The sequence below is a fragment of the Propithecus coquereli genome, unplaced genomic scaffold (genome assembly GCF_000956105.1).
Source record: "Propithecus coquereli isolate 6110/MARCELLA unplaced genomic scaffold, Pcoq_1.0 Scaffold62, whole genome shotgun sequence".
NCBI lineage: Eukaryota > Metazoa > Chordata > Mammalia > Primates > Indriidae > Propithecus > Propithecus coquereli.
The window spans coordinates 3,229,134-3,245,946 of NW_012152174.1; the positions used below are offsets into that span (position 1 = coordinate 3,229,134).

A 16,813-nucleotide genomic window follows, 5' to 3' on the forward strand; every position below is an offset into this window, starting at 1 on the left:
TTGCTCAAAGTCACCATCTGAAGGTATAAAGCCGTGTTGACGCAAATGATTTTTTTTAGACTAAATTTTTAGCCTTTCTTGATAGTCACTTGAGACAAATGCCAAAGTCAAAAATAAGTAAAAATTGTTTTACAGCAGAGTCATCTTGCTGTAAAACCACTGCTTAAAGTGGAATCCAAATAGCCTGTCACTGAATTGCAAAATACATTGTCATTTGGTAACTTTACCCGTAAAACAATCAAGAGATTTCACGCACAGTTCCAACTTTCAAGGTTTTCACTCATTCTTGATTTTGGTTGTATGTATAAAAGTAATCTTGTTTAATTTGGCAAATAATTCCTAATAGATCAGTCACTTTAATGCAAATATTTATTTGTACAGGTTATATTTATAAAATAAAAACCCAAATTCCAATTGCCTTGCCCCTGCTTTTTGTCTTACCTATCAGACACTATTGAGAGACTAGTCCACATCTAATGCAGAAATTGTAGCAGATGTTTTGTGTATTTCATCATGCACTTGTTTGGTCCTTTCAGGGTGCTGTACTGCACAGTTTGTGTTTATAGTCACAAGTTTCCCAGCATCAACAAAACACTTCCACTAAATCCTGCGTAATCCATATTATTTTACCATGATTATACATTTTCTCAGGAATTAAGTTAATGCCACACTTAAGACATTAGGCAGAAAAATACCTTAAAATACCACATAGCCCATATGGTTTGCCTGTAAATCTTTTCAACAGTTTAAAAAAAAAAAAAAGAAAGAAAACGTGACAGAATCGCAAATAAGAAAGCCAAGTTAGCATGTTTGGGCAGACTTCCCCATGTTTCATAGTCAGATTTTTAGTTTTATCTTAAGAAGGAAATATATAATTTATTTAAATGTTACTTTAGAATATTGGTATTCTATCTCTTAATTATCAACACATTTTAAGACTTACAAAAGACAAGAGCTTTGAGTACAAAATCTACAGCATCACATTGCCTTTTATCAGCTTTGATGAAGATTTTTCACACAGGTCAGCCACTTTCATTTGAGAGACGTTTATAGTGTAGTTACTTTAGTCCAGGATCTTTCAACCTCAGCAGTAGTGACCTTTTTGGTTAGATAGTTCTTTGTTGTGTGGGACCATCCTGTGCGTTTTGGATGTTTCTCAGGATATTTGACCTCTACCCGCTAGATAGCACTGCCCCCTGCTTGTGACAGCAAAAACTTCTCTTCCAAACTGCCAAATGGTCCCTAAAGGGACAAAAGCATCTGCAGTTGAGAAGTGCAGCTTTAGCTTGTTATTCCCCAAGGATTTGACATCTTGGAAGAGACTGGGACAGGCCCTCTTAACAGATATTTTTTGAGTCTATTGTAATTTCCCTCTTCCTTGGAATAACACAGTGTGTATCTAATATGGTTGCAGTTGCAGTTCTGTGTTAATTGCTAAGGATAAAGAGCTAAAATATCATATTCTACACCCAAGAAATATTAAGCTTTTATGGCATTGACCACTCAGAAAATCAGATAAAATTTCTGATGTTTCCTGCTTTGCAGAAAAATGCACTTTTGCTCTTGTTGCTCATGGGTTCCGTAAGGCCCTGTGAGAGCCCCCTTCAGAGAACTATGGATTCAAGATCTAGATCTATGGGTCTAGATAACCTTTCTTTAGTTTTTATGAATGGGACTCAGTTCCCTAAAGATATTATAAGTTCTTGTATACTTTAGATAAACTTCCTATATATAATGTTGCATGACGAGTCAGATTGCCTGTAGAAGTACAGTTCTAGTTTCAAAATTCGCATTCTGCATAATACTTATCATGCCTTATTAATTCTGTTATTTCATTGCTGTTTTTTAAAAGTGGAGCTACTTTGTAGTATTTCTTAGGACCGGAGTCTCTTATAGGTCTGAGAAAGATACTCCAGCAAGCTTGCTGACAGATCAGTTTTTACAGGTGAAATGTTGCTAAGTAATGGTGTAACTATTAAAATGGCATTAGAGTAAAACGTAAATTCTGGTTTATGATACCTATCCCATTATTATACTCAACACAATACATGAAAATAATAGCCCTTTTACAATCCTTTCTTCCTTATTTTATACAAAGTCATCAACTTAAACGAGTATCATTTACTTGGAACTTAATAAAATTTGGTTATTTATGGAAATTCCTAATGGACCCATTTATAATTTTTTAAATAAAAATATACAAATACTGAATGATCATTTATGAATAACCAAGAATGAACAAGGACCTAAAAGCCATACACAATAACTAAGATGAATGATTAAATATACAAATTCAAGAGAAAAATACTACTATTCCTTGAAAAACTACATAGAAGAAATCATTTTTTCTGATGGTTAACAAGGGTAATGGCCATAGACATTCTATGGTCTGAATATGACTCTGACTCTAAAGAAAAAGCAATAGGAATGTTTAAAGAAAGATTATTCTCCCAGGAACAAATGCAACTTTCCAAGCCTTCCAGTTGTATCTTTACTGAATTGAACAATTTCCATGAAAAATTATTTAGCATGTGCAAATTTTCAGGGGAACAATTTTATACAGAAGTCATTTCTCTGTATGACTACATTAACCAAGTAAAACAGTGTATCTGAAAGTAGAATACACCATTCATTGTGCACCAGCATCAAGGAAGATTATTCTGTGTAATTCTAAAAATTTACATGACACTCTGCAATTCAGAAATGGCCAACAGGTACGTGTACCCAGAATAATCTAGTGATTTTGAAATGAAAACATAATACCAGTAACTTGTCACCTAGCTTATCTAATAGCTTTGCAGTTTATCACCTTACAGAGGCAATGTGTTTACCATGTTATATTTTTTGGAAATATGTTATTACTACTGTTCCCTCACTTCTGAACAAACAGGAAATCTTGGATTTTGGTCCTCAGAATACCTTCATTTTTGGAAAGAAACTTTAAAAATTATGTTGAGTTCTCAGAATTGCTTGTTTTTAAAGTTGCTAGATATACCATGAAGGATAATTATACATATTAATGTCCACTGTGGGTGTTTTCAATCCTGTTAAGAATTCTTAATAGGATCCATAATAAGAACATTATTATGCAGTTATATAATTTTGTTTCCTGCATGTCTCTTAACAAAGTGAACAGAAATTCCAGAGGATTTACTCTGTGTAGCTTTTACACTGTCCTTGGCTTACACAGCCCAGTGGTTTAAAGCATGAAAAGAGTGGATCACTGGGCTTTTCTGTGTTCTACAGCCACAGTGCTCACCCAGGCCCCAGATGCCTGATCTGAATGAGAACAGCGAGAGAGGGGTTGGAGTGATAAGAAATCCATCCCTGCTGCTGCCAGGGTGGCTGAGAGCATATGGCGCCCTGGTGCTGTCCCCTGGAACTGGCAGAGAATGGAAGTATTAATATTATGCTAAAAAAGCCTCTGAGGGGAGAGGCAGGAGGAAAAAAATGAAAGAAATAAATAGAAGTTAAAAATGAAGACTCAAAGTAGTAAAAAACAAAGGAAAAATATAAAGAAATAGCCTTTTTTAGACAATGCTGTCATTACCAATATCATACAGGTTTGAACACAGCAAAGTTACAGTTAAAAGTCTAGCAGCTTTAAGTGCTTTGGTGGTTTTTAAAAAGTACTATTATCCTTAAAACCGTACATAGTAAGATAAAAAAATATTTTTATCATTTTATAGTTAACTGAGTCAGCAATATAACATTTCATGGCCTTTATACCTATGAAAGTCATTTTAAGACATCTGGGTATGTACTAGTACAATATGCTAGTATTATTTCAGAGCCTTTGTTTTCTCAAATTATAATCAAAATACCTCATTATCAATATGCCTTCCATCATTTTTCTGATAGATTTGATCTCATCACTCTCACTAATGTGAGGCAGAGCAACGATTCTCATTTTTCTTTTTTGATGTGTGTTGGGGGTGAGGTTCAGGAAGGAAGATGAGAAGTAAAGAGGTTCCTGTTAACAAAGGTCCTTCCCCCTCACTTTCCTTAAATAGGAAATCATTTATATTTCATAGAAGTTTGGGCCCATTAATTGGGTCTAGAATTATTACAGCTACTAAATTTTTGAGGGACATATGTGAATCCTCTTATAGCATATCGTGGAATCTAGCATGTGCTAGAGATTCAACACATTTGTTGAATTCATTAATGGAAATGCACTGACCCATTTAGAGCCTTGGTCTCTTCTCTAAATCCACATACCCTTCTTATCAAGAAGGTCCTTTGGTTCATAAATATGTGTCTGTGGTTCATAAAAAGACATTAGTGTATACATTATATGTACTATGGTGCCCTCTTAACACCATAGACATCTATGTAGTACCAGCTACACCCAAAGCACTAAGCTAGAGAGACACAAAGATTAATGACATGAATCCTGCCCTCTGAGAGTTTGTAAAAGCCCTGGGAAGGGGGCTCAAGAGGTACGTGATTATTACAGCAGGGTTCTTAACTGAGGAGGCAAAGGAAACTTTCCCTCCAGATCAGCTTCCCTCTCATCTAAATGATCAAGAATGTGCACACCAGCTTCTCCCCATTTTTCCCAGAAGTTTGCATGTCACTTTCGTGTAACAATTCCCCATTCTTCAAACCTGTAAAACACGAAAGTGCTTGCAACACTGTCATCTCACTGCCCTCTGCCTGTTCCCTTTCAACCCTAAGAGGGAAAAGAAGACCCTACTATTAGACACACATCTCTGAGTCATAGGCAGAAAGTGGGGTTTGTTTGGGCTTTTTCCCTGCCATTCTGGAATATGTTGTTTTGTGGCTGTCATGTTGAAAAGTAGCAGTTAAATATGATGCTTTTTAAGAGCTTTACTCCTGTATTTGAAAACCTATTAGGGAGTTAGAAAAAGGATGTTTCAAAATAAATTCACATATTTCAGTTTTTAAAAGCAGCTGCAGGGAATTCATTTTCAGATGAGGAATCATTTTCATTTAAGCCTGTCAGCTCAAACGAGTACTTAGCGAATACAGATCCTGCAACATAAGGCCTCAAGGGCATCACTCACCCCACTGAACTCTGAGACTGAGGTTCCCTACTCCCCTTCAGCCATTCCCCCACCATCCCAAAGAGAAAGAGTCATTTAAAATAATCACCTTTTTAAAAGTTTATAGACTTTAGAAATACTTTAGCATTTGCTGTTTGGAAATGGGAATCCAGAACCAAAATCAATTGCTATGTTTCTGTTCCAGAGGGTTTTACCCAGGATTTTTGCCTAGCTTTCCAGCATCCTCCCCAGACTGGAATCTAGGCTTCTCTGCTGGGCCTTAGACGGGTAAAACCAGGGAGGGCACATCTGTCAGGGCCCCTAGCCAATCTTCAGGCATCTATACAGCTGCTCAGAGAGCTGAGACCTCTGTACTAACAGGGAAAAACTATCCCAACCCCGGGGGCTGCTGGCCAGTCACTTCCCACTCCTCTTTCTTTAAAGGCAGGGTCCTCAAACATCAGCAACTCATGCCGCATCCACTTCCTTACCTTTGAACATCAGAGGAAACAGCCTTCTGAAAGGTGGCTCTCACTGCTGTCTGAAGAAAGTGTTTCCATAAGCATGAAGATGGAGCCAAGAATTTACTAGAACCCCTTTTAACTTCACAGTTGGTGGTCGTGGTGGTACTTATATCCATGGCTGGTGCTCAGCATCCGTTTCAGTCATCTCTCTGTTGGTTCGAGGACGCTCTCCATGCACACAATCTAATGGATATCCAGAGGAAGTGCATTATGAACCAAAGTCACTCCTAAAAGCAGTATTACTGGAAAGAAATAAGTCATTTTCTTAAAATGAGTTCTAGCAATACAATCTTGCTCAAAAAGAAAACCTTTCAGCTCCATGTAAAAGGATTCACCATCAGTTACCCAACCTGATGTTTTCCTTGCTAAAGTGAAAAATATAAATACAGATTTGAGCCCATAGTTTAGTGTAATTCTGTAACTCCTCATTGTAGATCTAACTAAGGATTGAGAGGACTTTAATAATAATTATTTCTAACTTAATCATTTGAGCTAATCACCTCTACTCAACTCGGTGAATGCAAAGTCAAGAACTTAGATTCCAGTTCTCAGGCTCAGCTCATTATTCTGTCTGCCCCACTACATTGCTTTTCTTTAAAGGTTATCTTCCTCCACCTAGCACCTTGCTAACTTGTGGCTCCCTTTGTGATATATCCTCTATCCATCACTCAGAAGAATTAAATGGGACTTCTTAGAATAAGTCATTAACAACAAGCCTAAGTGAAAGCTCTGGGTCATCAGATCCTATCTATACTGTGAGCAAGGAAGAAGACAAAACCTGTCCTTTGCAGGCCCTTCATCGGCTCCCAGGATTTTTTGAAGACTTCAATCAAAAAAGCAAGTGGAGGCCGGGTGCGGTGGCTCACGCCTGTAATCCTAGCTCTCTGGGAGGCCGAGGCGGGTGGATTGTTTGAGCTCAGGAGTTCGAAACTAGCCTGAGCAAGAGCGAGACCCCGTCTCTACTAAAAATAGAAAGAAATTAGCCGGGCATGGTGGCGCATGCCTGTAGTCCCAGCTACTCGGGAGGCTGAGGCAGGAGGATCACTTGAGCCCAGGAGTTTGAGGTTGCTGTGAGCTAGGCTGACACCACGGCACTCTAGCCCAGGCAACACAGTGAGACTCTGTCTCAAAAAAAAAAAAAAGCAAGTGGTTTGATAAACCTTCATCACCTGTAGTAGGTCTTGACAGTGTTACCATAATGCTTCCAGCCTTTACATTTGTCCCATTCATTTGAAATGCAGTGTATTTAAATTTCCAACAAAATCATGATAACATAGACTCTCTGTTAGTTAATTAAAATGTGCTAACAAGCATACAGATTGCTAAGTCACTCTGGGAGGCTATGAAGCTCAGGGTGTACTCACATTCAGCAATGGAAATGTGCCCTTCCAGGAGCCCACAGCCAGAAATACCCAGCGAGCTTGCAAAGGAAAAAACTGACCTTGACCTTCTGGCATTTTGCCTCTCTCCAGGGAAACAAAGAACATAGAAAAAGTGCAATACAAGGTGGAAAAATCAGTACCTCTTGATGTAAAAAAAAAAAAAAAAAAAAAAAATTAAAAAGTAATCAAATAGAAAAGAAGTTTCCTGAAGGACTAGAGTAGAGTTTAGCACAGAAAGAGATCAGTAGTATCTCCCTAATATTTCAATTTAAGAGTTGTTCTGAGGCAGATGCAGGTACTTCTAAAGAAGCATAGATTCAATAAAAATAGTCTTTTGAGTTACTAAATAGAGCTACAGCTCACCACAATCCGTGGGATGAAGAATATGACCCACTGCGCAAAGTTACAAAGGATTCTGGTCTATAATTTATCAACTGCTTTTTTATTTGTTTTCTTATCAGGTGAAAAACGCAGCTGCCAATGTACTCAGGGAAACATGGCTAATTTACAAAAACACAAAGCTAGTAAAAAAGATAGATCATGCGAAAGTAAGAAAACACCAACGAAAATTCTTGCAAGCTATTCATCAGTAAGTACCATTTTTCATTTCCATCCTGCTTTTGTATCCTTGGCTTTTGATTTTTACACTTGGTTCTTTTTTCATGAGCGAGAAAAAAAAAAAACATTGTCATGTTTGTCCACAGAAGATATTATCTGGCAACGTAATAAATCCATAAATTAAATCCTGAGAAAAATGTCAGTTCCTTTTATGATTAAAAATTATCAGTAGAATAGTTACTTATTAAAATATCTTCTCAGTTTCTGTTTAGAATCAATAATTTCTGTTAAAATTTTACTTAATTTAACATATTTATTCACATGGTTTGATTATGATGTTTAGCTTGTATCTCCTGCAGAATCTTAAATAAACCATTATATGTTCTATATGGATTTTTTAACATACTGTCAAACATCTTTATATGAATATAGTGCATATAATTTAATAGTTGAATTTTAAATTAGAATTTTGGGGATTTTCCATATGCTACATGGTCATTATAGATTCTGTGGTTTCCATAGACCTTATACTCTCTTATCATTATTCTAACTTTATCCAGATCACCATTATTCAGTTTGTGTAAGTCCTTCATGTCATTTTATTGTTATATAATTATCATGGGCTTTTAAAGTAAAAATCTCTATCTAGTAAGATTCGATGATAATTTGAAAGCACAGGGTCTTTCTCCTTTAGGCTGGCAGCATCTGTACCGTAAGTATTGTTCATGCGGGTCTCAATCGTGATGCCATGCAGACTTGCTCTTAATGCCATGTCTGTGTGGAGAAGAGCAGACATAGTCGCATTGTGGCTCAGATAAGTACCTTTCCTCACGACCCCTACCAGGGTAATCGTGGAAAGGTGGGTGTGTACTAGGTCTTTTGGCTGTCCACTGAGATGTGTCTTGTCAGAGACAACTAGCACAACAGACAAGAAAGCTCAGAGGCTGGAATGTTTATTTTGCATATTTAGGTAATTGAAATGTAAAATGGTACCACTAACATTCTGTGGGAAATCACTAAGCACTCAGCTTCTACCCTTTCACCTGTCCATCCAACTGCCCTGCTTAAATAGGTATCCCTGAAAGTGTGGAATGTGTCTGTAATTACGGACAGAGGCACACTTAAAACCCAAGTACTCTAGAGGGAGACCCTGCATGTGTGGTAGAGTAGCTGGCCATCAGTGCTACTCCCAGCTGCTCAGCCATATTCTTTTCCTGGTTGCCACCAACATACTTTTCTAAAAAGGCCGTATTTCCCCTTTAGCTCTGTGAGTTGACTCGACACACAAGTATGATTTTTCCCCATCATAAGGAAAAGACAAGGCAAGCATTGTAAGATAATACTCTTAAAGTCAGGGAAAACCATGGAGAGAAACATTATATTCCATCTGGCTCCCAAGAGCGAGCTTGCTGCCCAGAGCTCACAGATCCCTCATAACCCAGTACCACCGCTGGCCTAGAGCACTCGCCTGGACATCTTGATTCCTTCAAGTTTACACCTAAGACAATGAGCTCCCCCATCCTCCACCTCCACTCAGAGATGCTGAGCTTGCACCTCTGTGCTCCTCAGGCCTGTCCCTGTCAAACAGGCCTCTTACCCAGGGAACTCACCGGGTACAACTCTCCTGCAAGAGTGCCTTCCCCCTACTAAAACCATGTAACACGGTAACCCCAACGTTCATACAAGAGGTCCATAGGCTATACATGGAGATATCATTTTCTTGCACCTTTAATGTTTTTATAATAACTATTCAAGTAGGTTAAAAAGAAAGCTTACCTTAGTGTGAGAAGATGCGTGTGTCCTGGGGTAGAAGGTGTGAGAGGACGTGGCAGTTAGCGGGTGTAGTTGGCCTGTGTGTCACACGGCCACACATCCTGTTTCCTCCAGGGTTTTACTCAGGTCCTTTGCTGTCAGCATAACCTATTAAATGTATAATTAATATGATTGGCCTTTGATACATTTTCATATAACAAATCCAAAAGATGCTATGACAGCTTTTCTAATATAGTTCTATAGCCTTAGGTACATGGGGGGTATTTATTGTATCTTGTTTATAAACTTGTAATAAACTCTTCAGGTTCTGAATACATTCAAAAGCCTAGGATAGAATTTAGGGGTGTTTATTGTAAAATTCTTTAAACTTTGCTGTAGGTTTGAAATTTTTAAAAATATTAGAAAAAAATCTTTGGGGAAGGTAAGTTCAAAAAGTGTCCCTAAGCAAGTAGCAAATGCACCCTACAAGGTGTGTCAACCTGATCTTCAGGGTGGGTACCATGGGGTAGCTCACGCAGGGTCCCTTAGCATGCCACTTTTGCATAGAAGGACAGAGGAAGCCACCTGTGATTCTTCTGCTTCTGTCAGACATTTGTCATTCTTTATCTTCTGGAGCAATGTCTATTTCTAAAGTATATGAGCTTCAGGCAACTCGAAAATGCTCTGAATTGTTTTGTAAATTAGTCTTGGGGTTCTTGGGTTTCCTTTAGAGGTAGGGGACACTTACACCTTGTGAAAAGTACAACTGAGTATGTGTTTGCTCATACGGGCTGGGTTTGGCTAGATTATTCTAATTATGCACACTCACCTTTCATTCTAACCTAGAGTTGGAAGTTGGGGAGTGACGTCATAAAGGAAAGCACACAGGGCTCGATTCCCAAGGGCAAGGAATTCCCTTCACTGCCCACTGTGCAGACCCAGTGAGACCCTCAGCCTTCTCTGCCAGCACTGGGTGGAATCAGACCTTACCAGGGGAAGAAAAATGTTTAAATTCATTCAATAGAGCAAGCAGTCCTGGCCTCTCCTACTCTCTGATTTGTCCTGAGAGCTTTTGCAGCAGCTCTCTCCCCTTTTCCCGGTCCCCCCACCACAGTTCTCTCTCTCTTTTCCCAGCTCCATGGCCTCTCTGCCTTATACGTGGCTGCTCTAGTCTCTGATGGATGCTAAACTCTCCAGGCTTGTGCCCTCTCTTCAGTAACGTGTCTGTCATTTTAGGTTGTCACTTAGTGCCATGAAGTGTTCTCTTTCTCTAACTTTTAACCCTTTTTCTAGTAGCAGCTTTAAAGTTTATCATTACCCATCAACTTGAACTTGTTTCAGAGCCAAGAACTCTAATATATGTAGTTTATATAACATGGAGTGTTGGATTACCTTTACCTGCCTTTCAGAAAGCCAGGCTCCTGAGTAGCCCCAATTGGGAAAAGATACATCCTCTCCAAAATTATCATGCCATTGTTTTGAATATGATCCTTTTAACCATATGCCATTCACATTAGGCAAAAATGTTTCCTATTGTTTACTTGAACACCAAGTATCAAGAGGCCAGGATGACTTTATGCATGTTCCTTCCTTCTGAACTGGAATTCAGGAGGAAGTGCTTTCAGGTGAGAGTAATGCAGTAGCAGTGAAGAAGGTGGTAATGCAATTGCATAGTGATCCTCTTTGGTCAATGTGTCAAAGTCCTGCAGAACCGTGACAGGATCTTCCAGCTAATGAATCGAGCCCCCTGTGCACAACTGAACACCACATTGTGTATTTTTGTTCCAGAATATTTTACAGTTTCTTTTCTTTTGTTTTGTCTTTTTATTTCAACAAAATGAAAATAGAGCTCGGAAGTAAGTTGTGTGAGCCGCTCCTTTCAACATTTGCAGAATTTTCTACTGGCTGCATGCACCCAGCAGATCCTTTATTTGTGAATTTTAGTAGTCTGATTGCTGCTATGGAAATGTGATCCAAAATCATGATATTTTCCTGTGATAAGTGAAGTTCACAAGGAAGAAATCAACATATGTTTCTTATTCTTCTTTTATGAGGGGGAAAAAGTGCAGTACACATCTGCATGTTACCTTTTATTCTGGCAGCTGCAGCTTAAGCAGGCTTTTCCTATCAGCTCTCCTATATTACAGGCAATATAAGAAACAAACAAGAAGACACGATGATTTAAGTTCAGGAAGGGAAAGAAATTTGAATCAAACAGGGCTTCTCTGTGTCACCTTTCCAGATTAGTAGAAAATAAAATGGGCAGAATTCTACTCTCAGTCATGGTATAGTAACCGGAGAGAAGTAGATTAGCCTCCGTTGTTTATAAGATGAAATACTTGCCAGTGACCCTTCCAGCCTGACTTGAGAATTCAGGACATCCTCTGTACTCACAAGTCGCTAGAAGCATGTGGTCCGGAGCCCAAACTACAGTCATTTCTGTGCCACCTACACTATTATTCACTTAAATTTGAAAATGAAACTTTATATAAATCCCTGTCATAACTGAATAAAAAACTATACCACTCACAGCAAAAAGGGATAAAGTACTATCAGCTGACAATTGAAATACTGGTATTGAATTCCAGCCATAGGCTGTTGCCTGCAGAAAGCTATGAGCTGAGATCCTGGTCACTCTTTTTTAATGAAGAGAGAATAGCAGGTGTCAGGAGATAAAGACAGAGCAGAACAAGCCTGAGACTTTTTTTTACAATAATGAAGAATTAGAAGAGAACTAAAAGGAATGTCTGTTTTAGTATTGTTTGATGTCTTGTTTGAATATCAGTTAAAGTCATCTAGAACACCTCTGTTGGTATGAATCCAGCACTTCAGAAACATGTCCTTATCTAACGCACTTCATTTCCTACATGAGGAAGCGGGAAGCCACATTGGGGCCAGTGAGGATGGAACCCATGACTGACATTGCTCCTTTCTCTAGTGCACTTCTGTGTAACGAACCACAGATGTTTAAGGGGTGGTTTTTTGTGCATTTGTTTTTACTTGTTCTTAAAAGACACATATCAAATATTGTAACCCTTGTAAGTAGTGAGAGAAACCTTTCTCAACAATATACTGGATTTAAATATATACTTGTAGATTTCTTTTAGATAAGAACATAATCCATCTCTATAATAGCATAAAAAAGAAGCCCATTAACTTTGTTCCAAGCATTCTGATACACACATAGTTGCAATGACAAGTTATAACCTTAAACTGTTTTAGATTGTTAAAGATCATGTTGTAGGTAGGTGTCATCTAAACTCTTACTGGCAGAAGCAACTACATCTTTACTGTAGAGCAGATTTGGTGACATATTGGATATCCTAGTTTCAGAACAAAATCACTGAGCATTATGAACACATGTTACAAAAATCTCCCTGGCAATAAAATCTTGGCCGGTGAGTTTTAATTTCTTCTATATAATTACCTTTACTTTAAATTGAAAAATAATAAAAAGTACTCTCCAGCATTAAAACTATACTTTGTAAAATGACTCATCATCAAAGGAAAATAAGGTTAGCATGGAATTTGTTTTTGTTTTTGTTTCATTAAGTAGCTCACAGGGACCTACTTCTCTTTTGGAGCAAGGCTTTGAATTTTTGGCTTAAAGAACAATAAACTACTTTTTTCTTACTGGGAAATCCTAATTTCTTGGTATATAGTAAGCATTCAATAAATATTTGTTTAGTAAGAGTTCTCATTAAGAAAGATTTTTATTAAACAGGGGCCTTTTTTTGTCAATCAGGTACATGTACAATGATATTTACAAGTAGATATTCCATCCACCAGATACTCTAGTTGTCCTCTGACTTTTATCTACACTGAAAATTAAGGAAAATCCTAAGGAAATGGTCTGGCCGTCCTGCAAATTTAATGGCAGTTTAAGATAAAAGTCAAGTGGAATATACTGAAGAATAAGAGAATTATGTGTTTTCAGTTTTCTTGCTGCTGGTGAATAAAAGTTTTATTTTTGTTAATAAGAATCTCACTTATCACTGTGTTTTCATCAGGTGCAAATACCTAACCCAATCATTTCAGACTAAACAGGGCTAATACCTGTATCTAGTCACGTAGGCATAGGAAGGTGCTCATTGCTCCAACCTTGATGAAATTCCTGTTGCTTTGCATATTTCTTCCTATGTCTATTTGTCACGATACTGGGGCTTTAAGGAATGTTTTGGCTTTTTCTCATATGGTTAAATCCTTATGAGCCTTTCTGAATTCAACTTTACCTGGTAAATAGTTGTCCTAAGGACATCTCATCTCTTGCGCTCTCTCTCTCCTTTCTTTTTTGTGGTGTTGGGGAAGCATGCTTCTCATTGTACCAGATACATAACCGGTTTGGACTTTACCCCAAATATTCAAGGCATTATCCATGCAGTTACTTGCTCTTGTCAATTTTGTGCATGCTCTTTGGAAGGCATAAGGTAGCCACAGAAAGAAGGGAACCTTTCTGACTTCAGATTCTGCCTTTTAGATTAAGAAGTGTAAAAATGGAGCAGAGGAAACTGAATGACCAAGCAAATACCTTGGTGGACCTGGCAAAGGTAAGCCTGAGGTGCGCAGCGCTGGTGGTTGCACCTGCTGAAATTACCCACTGCACGGTCACTAATAATTAATGCTTCAGGAGATGCCCAGCCCAAATCTAATTAAGTCAAGCCAACAAACCACCCTAAAATGATGGTCCAACTTAAAAGAATGTTTCTAAAATGCTTGCTTAATATGCTCTTTCCCTGTATGCATTATTCAATCCCCATTCTAAAAGCTTCCCTAATTACAGTGATTTGGAAGTACCATGAGGAACATAAGCGGAATATGAGAAAATACCTTTGGGACTTTTATTTGCAAAGCAGAACTACATCCTAGGTGTGCTATGACGTTCAAATTTCTTTTTTCTTGTATTTTAAGCAAACTCAGAAGAATATAAGGTTGAAATCTTAAAAAAGATACCAGAAATTATTCTAAAATGAAAATTGTCTTCCCAAAGAAAGTGATCATTTTTTATGGTTCTTTTTCCATTTCATTATTTAAGAATCATACTACTTTTTAAAAAGTATGTTAAAAGTCCCCAAATTCTTCTACTACATTTATAAGATTTATCTCAGTGATTTTTGGTTGTTCCTCCCCAAGTTAAATCCATTCTCAAAGTATAAATATTTGTCCAACAATCAAAACATTGCATTCTCCTGAGCAAATTCTAGGGGAGGTATTAGAACGGCATTCATGTAAGTGCTCAGCCTTTTAACACAAATACTTTGAAAGAGGCAACTCTCAGTTGGATCTATATGAACTGTTTTATGTTTGATAAGTCAGCTGTGCCTTTCCTAAAGCCTTAAGTATAATCTATAAAAATTACACATATTTGGCCTAGTCTTATTAAATAATGCATCTAACATGTTCATATAATGTATGTCAATAACACATACTATATAAATGTGTTGAAGCTCCTAAGTATTTAATGCCTTACACTAGGAGAGCATATATCATGCATGTAAACTGGGCAACACACATTTATAAGGTATGAAGATGTCCTTGATTAACATTTACAAATGTGGCTCTCACTTGGACACATCATGAACAAAGATGGGACAGGCTCCTGTATTCCTCCGAGGTTAAATGATAAAAGAAATTGGGTATTTTTATGGAAAAGTAAAACAGACCACTTTGAAATATGATGTGGATAAGTAATTTTCCTTCAGGAGTACAACTATGAGGCAAGATGCTGTTTCTTTCAAATTATTTCTTTGGTGTCATGCTTAGTATGACCACAGGACTATATATGCTGTAGGGGTCAGTATTTTTTGAACAAATGGGTGCTGTTCACAGATTTTCAAGACTATGTAGTAAAAATAACGCACTCTGTCTCTATGGGCAAACTGAAACAAGGCGCCTGTATTCCTGAACAAAAACCCCCTTATTTAATCAGTTCATTTATCATCGTTAAGAGGTTGTGAAGCAGGAGAACACCACAGATTATGAAGGGAAATGAGGCAGGAGGGAAGGCTTAGACAAAGGGGTCTTGAACTTGGGAATGGCTGCACTAAGCTAAGGTTAACATCCCTCTCCTTCCCTCTTGACACCCTGCTCCGGCTCTGAGCTGGTCAGCAGTAGGGTCCTCTCTCCTTGTCTCTTGGCTACTTTAGGAAGTACACCTAGGAATTACCCTGCAATCAAGAAAATTAATTTCAAGATTCACTAGGACCCCAGAAACATCTGTTTCAGCCACTTACCTCTGATAAAGCCATTTCTGTCTATCCTTACACCACCTAAAATCATTGGGTGATTTTACCAATACACGTCTTTCTGCAGCTGAACCAAATTAACACCTAAGATCTTACATTTCTAAAAGTCCTGGTATTGAACAGGTACACTGAATTTGCTTTGCAAGGTTAAGCTGTTCAGGTAGCCGATGCCTCTCTTACACTAGGTGTCCAACAGCAGGAGACTAGCACTAAAGATCTGGGCCTTGACAATTCGCTTCCAGGGCAAGTATAATTAAGCCTCTTCGTTCTCAGTTGCTACATTCTTCTTAATCCTGTTTTCCAGACCCAGAATATCATGTATGACATGATTTCCGACTTAAATGAAAGGAGTGAAGACTTTGAGAAGAGAATTGTTACCCTGGAAACGAAGTTAGAGACTTTGATTGGTAGCATCCACGCCCTCCCTGGGCTCATAAGCCAGACCATCAGACAGCAGCAGAGAGATTTCATTGAGGCTCAGATGGAGAACTACGACAAGCACGTCACCTACAACGCTGAGCGGTCCCGGTCCTCGTCCAGGAGGCGGCGGTCCTCCTCTACAGCGCCACCAACTTCATCAGAGAGTAGCTAGAAGAGAATAAGTTAACCACAAAATAAGACTTTTTGCCATCATATGGTCAATATTTTAGCTTTTATTGTAAAGCCCCTATGGTTCTAATCAGCGTTATCCGGGTTCTGATGTCAGAATCCTGGGAACCTGAACACTAAGTTTTAGGCCAAAATGAGTGAAAACTCTTTTTTTTTCTTTCAGATGCACAGGGAATGCACCTATTATTGCTATATATAGATTGTTCCTCCTGTAATTTCACTAACTTTTTATTCATGCACTTCAAACAAACTTTACTACTACATTATATGATATATAATAAAAAAAGTTAATTTCTGCACATACTCGTTTGGTTCACTTGACATTTCTAAAGCTTCACTTCTCACATTATTTTCAAGGTCAAATGACTGATTATCACCTGATGCATGCTGGTGATTTTGACTTCCAGAAGTCTGGCTGATTGAAAAAGACGACTTTCAGTTCCTCTATATACCCTATTCACTAAGATTTTCCCTCATTACGAATTATTACCATCACAATAATTTCACCCAGCACAGCTTACTATTCTTTTTGATTCACAGTGTCTCATTTTTGTACTCAGTTTGTTTTCAAAATGTGGAAGTCAGGCTGTTTTATATCAGAACACATGCAAACAAAGGACAGAGATGTGTTCAAGAATTATTTTATTCCCAGTTTGCCAGCAAATTTACATGAAGAAAGCATCAGGGTACACCACTGTCTGTGAGGAGATGTTGCACAATTTTAGGTTTAAACTAGT

General features: G+C 38.1%; 1 protein-coding gene across 1 annotated transcript in view; it reads left to right on the forward strand.

Moving 5' to 3' along the window:
- KCNN2 (potassium channel, calcium activated intermediate/small conductance subfamily N alpha, member 2) overlaps window positions 1-16,379 on the forward strand; it is a 141,867-nt gene extending 125,488 nt beyond the window's left edge. The window contains exons 6-8 of the mRNA XM_012659561.1: window positions 7,377-7,504; window positions 13,703-13,772; window positions 15,772-16,379. Coding sequence (XP_012515015.1) covers window positions 7,377-7,504; window positions 13,703-13,772; window positions 15,772-16,059 — 486 coding nt within the window. The 3' untranslated portion in view covers window positions 16,060-16,379. The remainder of the gene's footprint in view (window positions 1-7,376; window positions 7,505-13,702; window positions 13,773-15,771) is intronic.
- Window positions 16,380-16,813: the final 434 nt, after the last annotated feature.